We start from the raw sequence: 7582 nt of genomic DNA on the forward strand, positions 1-7582 counted from the left end.
CCATTTCCCCCCAAGAGGTGTTTGTACCGCTAGATGGAGTCAGAGGTAAGCCATTCATGGGGGTTGTAGGTGTGCTTCCCAAATGCCACCCTATTCCCTATATAATGCACTACTTTTGACCAGAGCCCATGGGTTTTATTGTTGTCTTTACAGATTTGGAACAAAATCAAATGTCAGAAAGATCATTCTATCAATGAATTGCCTTTTAAATACTTTATTTCACATTTAGAGTGCAGGTACATGTCATGTTGTCGTTAGATTTCACTGCTATAATGAAAAGTACAACTCCTGTTATAGTTATTTGTCACGGATGATTATCCTAACATATACAACACAATACAATAGTTAAACGTTTCAATGGTAACAAACCACAGACAAAGTTGTTATTTTGTTTAAAATACATCAAAATTATATCTCTTTCTAAGAATCTAATGCAATTTGTGCTCAATTCATCAGACAACATACTGTATCAATCTGAGGCCGGTGCATGCAGAAAGCCCTTTGGGTTAGTCTGAAATGTATATTATTGAATAAATATATAATTCTAATAAATGAAATGTTAGTAGGAGTAAGCCTATATTCTCTTGCATCTTTGCCATCTCTGGCTTTGGCGCTTCATCCTGGCACACAGCTTTTAGACGTTTTTTCCACACTCGGGACACATGATCTCATCGCGGGCCGTCAGAAAGCCCCTTCCCACCAGGGAGATGGAGCACTTCTTGCAGTTGAAGCACTTGTTGTGCCACTGGCGCTCTTCAAACGAGATGTACTTGCTGCCACCCAGACCTGCACAAGCAAGACAAGACAGGCACAGAGAGGGAGGGATGGAGAAAGATGTGAGCGTGGGAACACTGTTCGGCGCACTTCCTTATAAATTACTCCGGATCCTAAAGTAATAATACTCTAATAGATAGTGAGTAAGTACATTTTTCTGGAAGGAATTCAAAACCCATGAGCTGAGTGCCATGTCTCTATAACAACAGATAAATAGATCACCTGACTAGTTAATATGTAACCTCACTGTAAGTAAGGAACCTTGAGTTGGGGTCGTAACTACGGAATGTTTTGAATAGGAGTGAATAGAAGTGGAGAGTATGGAGTGAAAGGATAAGGAACCAGAGTATTTCAGGCAGGTTTTGTTTTGTCACATGGTAAGGAAAAAGTCCTGGTCCTAGTGACACTTTATGAATATACACTGAGTGTACAAAACCTTTCTAATATTGAGTTGCACCCCCTTTTGCCCTCAGAACAGCCTCAATCCGCAAGGTGTCGAAAGCATTCCACGTGGATGTTGGCCTATGTTGACTCTATGCTTCCCATAGTTCTGTCAAGTTGGCTGGATGTCCTTTGGGTGGTGGACCATTCTTGATACACACAGGAAACTGTTGGGCGTGAAAACCCCAGCAGCGTTGCAGTTCATGACACACTCACACCCGTGCAACTGGCACCTACTACCATACCCCGTTAAAAGGCACTTAAGTCTTTAGTCTTGCCCGTTCACCCTCTGAATGGCACACATACACAATCAATATCTCAACGATTAAAAATCCTTCTTTAATTTGTCTCCTCCCCTTCCGGTACACTGATTGTGGATTTAACAGGTGACACCAATACGGGATCATAGCTTTCACCTGGATTCACCTGGTCAGTCTGTCATGGAAAGAACAGGTGTTCCTAAAGTTTTGTCCACTCAGTGTATAGTTAACTAAGTATAGAGGGGTAAATCCTAACTTCCACTTATGTTGAACTTTCACTTAGTCTCCCATTGACATCCATGCATGACTAAGTGAATATTTGACTTAAGTGGATGTTACAATTGGCTCCTGAGACTACTATGTGCGAGGATGAGCCAATGTGAGTGATCATACGTACCACTGATAGGGGTGGTGCAGGTGGCACACTTCTTGGCATACAGGTTGCAGAAGCAGTTCAGGCAGTAGGCCAAGTCGTCCCGAGAGGTGAACCGCTGGCCAGACAGCTGCTGCTTACAACCCGTGCACAGGAAGCAGTCCTTATGCCACGGCTGATCGCGATAGGTCACCCCGCCTGTGGTGATTGGCTACAGGAGACAGAAACAGGAAGTGACAAGCTCAACCACCAATCAATAATTAGGTAACATCTATACCTGTGAAGGTATTTGGCCATGGGAAAAAGAAGTACTGCATAATGCAGGTTCAACTGAATTGAGGTGAACTTCAATTCATCACAAGCTTTGTTTTGTGTGCACAAGGAATCCGTTTTAAATGCTGACAAAGAATGGTAATAAATGTGAATCTGGAGAGGAGCAATCCATTTTGACACAGAACTCTCCAAAAGCATACAATCGGATGCAGTACACTCCATTTAAGCCCACTCCAGTGGGTTATATAGGGCTCCCGAGTGGCACAGCAGTCTAAGGCACTATGTCTCAGTGCTAGAGGCGTCACTACAGACACCCTGCTTCAAATCCAGACTGTCACAACAGGCTGTGATTGGGAGTCCCATAGGGCGGCGCACAATTGGCCCAGAGTCGTCCGGGTGTGGCTGGTGTAGGTCGTCATTGTAAATAAGAGTTTGTTCTTAACTGACTTGCCTAGTTAAAAAAAGGTTCAATGTAAATATATATATATATATATATATATATATATATATATATATATATATATATATATACTACCTTCTTGCATTGGATACACTGCATGGCAAACTGCTTCTCGTAACAGGGCACGCAGTAGTTACTGTTGTCCTTATGGATGAAGTTCTTGGTGCCGATTGGCTGCTGGCAGTGCTGGCAAGTGAAGCAGGTCTCATGCCAGCTGTTGCCTTTATGCTCCATCTTCTTGGAGCCTGTAAACGAGAGAGGAGAAAAAGAAGGAGAGAGAGAAAGGGGAGGAAGCAGGGAGGGTGAAGAGCAGAGAGATGGAGAGGGGGAGAGAGAGAGGGAGTGAGAGGGAGTGAGAGAGAAAGAGAGGAAGTGTGAGAGAGAGAGAGAGAGAGAGAGAGAGAGAGAGAGAGAGAGAGAGAGAGAGAGGGGAAGTGAGAGAGAGAGTGCGAGAGAGAGACAGAGAGAGAGAGAGAAAGAGAGAGTAGGTGAGAGAGAGAGAGAGCGAGAGAGAGAGAGAGAGAGAGAGTAGGAGAGAGAGAGACACACAGAGAGAGAGATAGATAGATAGATAGAGATAGAGAGACAGAGATAGAGAGAGATAGATACAGTTGAAGTCGGAAGTTTGCATACACCTTATACACCAAATACATTTAAACTCAGTTTTTCACTATTCCTGACATTTAATCCAAGTAATAATTCCCTGTCTTAGGTCAGTTAGGATCACCACTTTATTTTAAGAATGTGAAATGTCAGAATAATAGTAGAGAGAATAATTTATTTCAGCTTTTATTTCTTTCATCACATTCCCAGTGGGTCAGAAGTTTACATACACTCAAATAGTATTTGGTAGCGTTGCCTTCAAATTGTTTAACGTGGGTCACACATTTCGGGTAGCCTTCCACAAGCTTCCCGCAATAAGTTGGGTGAGTTTTGGCCCATTCCTCCTGACAGAGCTGGTGTAACTGAGTCAGGTTTGTAGGCCTCCTTGCTCGCACACGCTTTTTCAGTTCTGCCCACAGATTTTTTATGGGATTGAGGTCAGGGCTTTGTGATGGCCACTCCAATACCTTGACTTTGTTGTCCTTAAGCCATTTTGCCACAATGTGGAATTGCCACATGTGGAAGTATGCTTGGGGTCATTGTCCATTTGGAAGACCCATTTGCGACCAAGCTTTAACTTCCTGACTGATGTCTTGAGATGTTTCTTCAACATATCCACATAAGTTTCCTCCCTCATGATGCCATCTATTTTGTGAAGTGTACCAGTCCCTCCTGCAGCAAAGCATCCCCACAATATGATGCTGCCACCCCCGTGCTTCACGGTTGGGATGGTGTTCTTCGGCTTGCAAGCATCCACCTTTTTCCTCAACATAACAATGGTCATTATGGCCAAACAGTTCTATTTTTGTTTCATCAGACCAGAGGACGTTTCTCCAAAAAGTACGATCTTTGTCCCCATGTGCAGTGGCAAACAGTAGTCTGGCTTTTTTATGGCGGTTTTGGAGCAGTGACTTCTTCCTTCTTCCTTCTTCCTTGCTGAGCGTCCTTTCAGGTTATGTCGATATAGGACTCGTTTTACTGTGGATATAGATACTTTTGTACCTGTTTCCTCCAGCATCTTCACAAGGTCCTTTGCTGTTGTTCTGAGATTGATTTGCACTTTTCACACTAAAGTACATTCATTTCTAGGAGACAGAACGCATCTCCTTCCTGAGCGGTATTATAACGGCTGTGTGGTCCCATGGTGTTTATACTTGCGTACTATTGTTTGTACAGATGAACATGGTACCTTCAGGCGTTTGGAAATTGCTCCCAAGGATGAACCAGACTTGTGGAGGTCTACAAAAAATGTTTTTAGGTCTTGGCTGATTTCTTTAGATTTTCCCATGATGTCAAGCAAAGAGGCACTGAGTTTGAAGGTAGGCCTTGAAATACATCCACAGGTACACCTCCAATTGACTCAAACTATGTCAATTAGCCTATCGGAAGCTTCTAAAGCCATGACATAATTTTCTGGAATTTTCCAAGCTGTTGAAAGGCACAGTCAACTTAGTGTATGTAAACTTCCGACCCACTGGAATTGTGATACAGTGAATTATAAGTGAAATAATCTGTCTATAAACAATTGTTGGAAAAAATATTTGTATCATGCACAAAGTAGATGTCCTAACCTACTTGCCAAAACTATAGTTTGTTAACAAGAACTATGTGGAGTGGTTGAAAAACGAGTTTTAATGACTCCAACCAAAGTGTATGTAAACTTCTGACTTCAACTGTAGATATAATAATATAATTGAGATCAGAGAAACAGGAAAATCAGGTTACACACGGACTGATCTTCCAGTGTGAGACATTGAATAATGATACCAGTAGTGGTACTTGAGCTGGCTCCACCAAACTATGACCATCCACTGTCCCGCTTGACTGCTGCAACGACATCATTCATTACACAAACTCCTAACACAGGTCCTAGGAGGTGGAAACTTGGCATCCATGATTGCACCAAATAGACTTGCTAGTAGCCAAATCCCACTCAAACCTCAACTCTGTTAGATGTCTGGCAAATCTGTCAACTCTTTCTCCTTCAGTAGTTTCCTTACCAGTACCAGTAGATTGTGTACTTGCCAAATCCAACTGAAAGCCCATTCACTGACTTCCCCCCCTCTCTGTCCGGCCAGACATTTCCTTACCTGGCATGATGGTCTTCTTGCACTCATGGCACTTGGAGGAGTACTCGTTGGAGTAGCACTCGGTGCAGAGCAGCTGGTCGTCCTTGGTGGAGAAGGGCTTGTCCACCAGGGATCGGCTACACTTGAAGCAGTGGAAGCAGTCGTCATGCCAGTGGCGGTCCTTGTAGGACAGGTCCTGAAGAAGGAGGATGGGACAGAGAGTCAGGTTCAGGTGTGTCTCCATTCACCTCGTTGCCTCCTTTTCTGGGATAATGGACATCGGCGTTTTGACTGAATCTAAGGCCCACCAGTCTGTTAAGATTACCACACACTGTGTTCTAGTTGTCTGCCATGGCAGTGACCTCAACTCAACTCCTATCTGCTGGAGGCGTGGTGACAATGGATGTGTGACAACATGTGCCTAATTAGCTACCAATTTAGATGAATGACTGAATGATGACTGAGATGGGAGCAGGGGTGGTATTCACAGCTATGTGTTAGATAAACTGAAAGAGGCCTAGGACGGATGACTGGCTAGCTGCTACAGGGGACAGGGACATTCGGCACAGATGAGCCCCCCTCCAGGCCGATCCAGGGGGAGTGACAGTCATCTCATCTGTGACACTAATGATCATGTAAAGTGACACAAATTGCTGAAAAAAACGCAAGGCAAGAATGCGAACTAGGAAGCCACAAGCTTCAAGTTTCACGTTTTATTAGTCGTATGTGATACATGTGGTGTTGACTGTCCAACGAAATGCTTACTTGCAGGTTCCTTCATGCAACAACGACAAGAAATAATAAAATATAGGAATATGAACATAAAGTAAATGGCAGAAGAATAGAATAAACATTATATAAGTACAAATCAGGAAGGCACTATTTATAGTCCAATATTTACACGTGTATTATTGAAGGGGGGATTGGGGGGCAAGTGTTTAAATTGTGTACTACACTGCTCAAAAAAATAAAGGGAACACTAAAATAACACATCCTAGATCTGAATGAATGAAACATTCTTATTAAATACTTTTTTCTTTACATAGTTGAATGTGCTGACTACAAAATCACACAAAAATTATCAATGGAAATCAAATTTATCTGGGGTATTTGTGTTTTAATTCCATCGACTCCTGTTCTAATTCCAAGTTCTGTTTAACACCTGGGTAATAGAAATGAAGTCAATACTAGTAGGAAGGAATACAACCTATCACAGTATAGCGAATTAGGGTACTGGTAAACTCTACTGTACACCACCACATTTAGTGGACCACCTACCCTGCTGCTGCAGCCAATGGACTTCTTGCACTCTTCACAGGAGTTAGAGTACAGGTTCTCGTAGCACTTCACACAGTAGGGGTTCTCTTCCCTGAGCACATACTTCCTCCCAAACAGGGACTCCTTGCAGTAATGGCAGTCGTAGCGTTCCGCCATTTTGGATCAAATCTCTCCCTTTGCTCTCTTGCCTGTAAAAGAGGACATAAACATTTAGAGTCACCCAGTTTCTTCAATGGGAGACTGAGTGAAAATGTGACTTATATTGAAGTTTTTCCCCTGAATGAAAAATTGGTTTCAGTGTTTCATGATTCTTCCATTTTTTAAATATATTTGTATTTTATTTTTTACTTTAGTTTATTTAGTAAGTATTTTCTTAACTATATTTTCTTAAAATTGCATTGCTGGTTAAGTTCTTGTAAGTAAGCATTTCACAGTAAAATTTGATTTTGATCAACATGTGATGTAATTTAATAGTGGATTGATCTCAATAACCATGAGACCACAAGGTCAATGTGATGTAATGACATAATGAACTAGACTACGACATACAAGGCTTACTAATGCACTAACGTAGCTGAAATAAAAGTATCTCTGTGGTTCAATGTTAAAATATTTTATCAAGGTTTAAGATAAATGATTAAATAATTCTACCCAGAAACTTAACCATTAGGATTAGAGGTTATGTAGCATGGACAAGGGGTAATTAAAAATGATAACCATTGGGGAAGAAAGAAATGTATGTGTGTGCCGAAAGAAAGCAAAGAGACTCCTTAACCTATGTTTGAACCGACCCAGCTATAACTCTGTGGAGATAAGATAAGACAGGGAGAGCCCCTCCAGGTTTTCCGTATCTGGGGGGGACTGGAACTGTCAGCTGAGTGGTAATAAACTGTGGTGAGACTTCAGGGGATAATCCAAATATAGTGTGTATGTATGTGCGTAGTTTAAGAGAAGGTATAAAAGGAATGTTTTTGTATATGCACGTCAGAGCTCTCTAAATAAACATTCCTGACAATTGTTGCTGGGCCTCCGCCTGATTCATTTCAACCAG

At 42.1% G+C, this 7582-nt stretch overlaps 1 protein-coding gene across 1 annotated transcript; it reads right to left on the reverse strand.

The window, feature by feature from the left end:
• Positions 1-634: 634 nt before the first annotated feature.
• On the reverse strand, positions 635-6687 carry LOC120050469 (four and a half LIM domains protein 2-like). The gene is made up of 5 exons (XM_038997058.1): positions 6532-6687; positions 5275-5449; positions 2657-2826; positions 1873-2059; positions 635-786 (listed from the first exon to the last, which is right to left on the reverse strand). Exons 1-5 carry the CDS (start codon positions 6685-6687, stop codon positions 635-637), a joined length of 840 nt encoding a protein of 279 aa, XP_038852986.1.
• Between the last annotated feature and the right edge of the window lie 895 nt (positions 6688-7582).

Source organism: Salvelinus namaycush, chromosome 7 (assembly GCF_016432855.1).
Source record: "Salvelinus namaycush isolate Seneca chromosome 7, SaNama_1.0, whole genome shotgun sequence".
Lineage (NCBI taxonomy): Eukaryota > Metazoa > Chordata > Actinopteri > Salmoniformes > Salmonidae > Salvelinus > Salvelinus namaycush.

What these genes read in the sequence shown, in the direction of transcription:
- LOC120050469 (XM_038997058.1), bottom strand. Translation starts at nt 6,687, where the DNA reads ATGGCGGAACGCTACGACTGCCATTACTGCAAGGAGTCCCTGTTTGGG. An exon ending in CAAGAAGACCATCATGCCAG is followed by an intron (nt 2,827 to 5,274) that starts GTAAGGAAATGT and finishes TCTCGTTTACAG; the next exon opens with GCTCCAAGAAGATGGAGCAT. An exon ending in AGTGTATCCAATGCAAGAAG is followed by an intron (nt 2,060 to 2,656) that starts GTAGTATATATA and finishes TGTCTCCTGTAG; the next exon opens with CCAATCACCACAGGCGGGGT.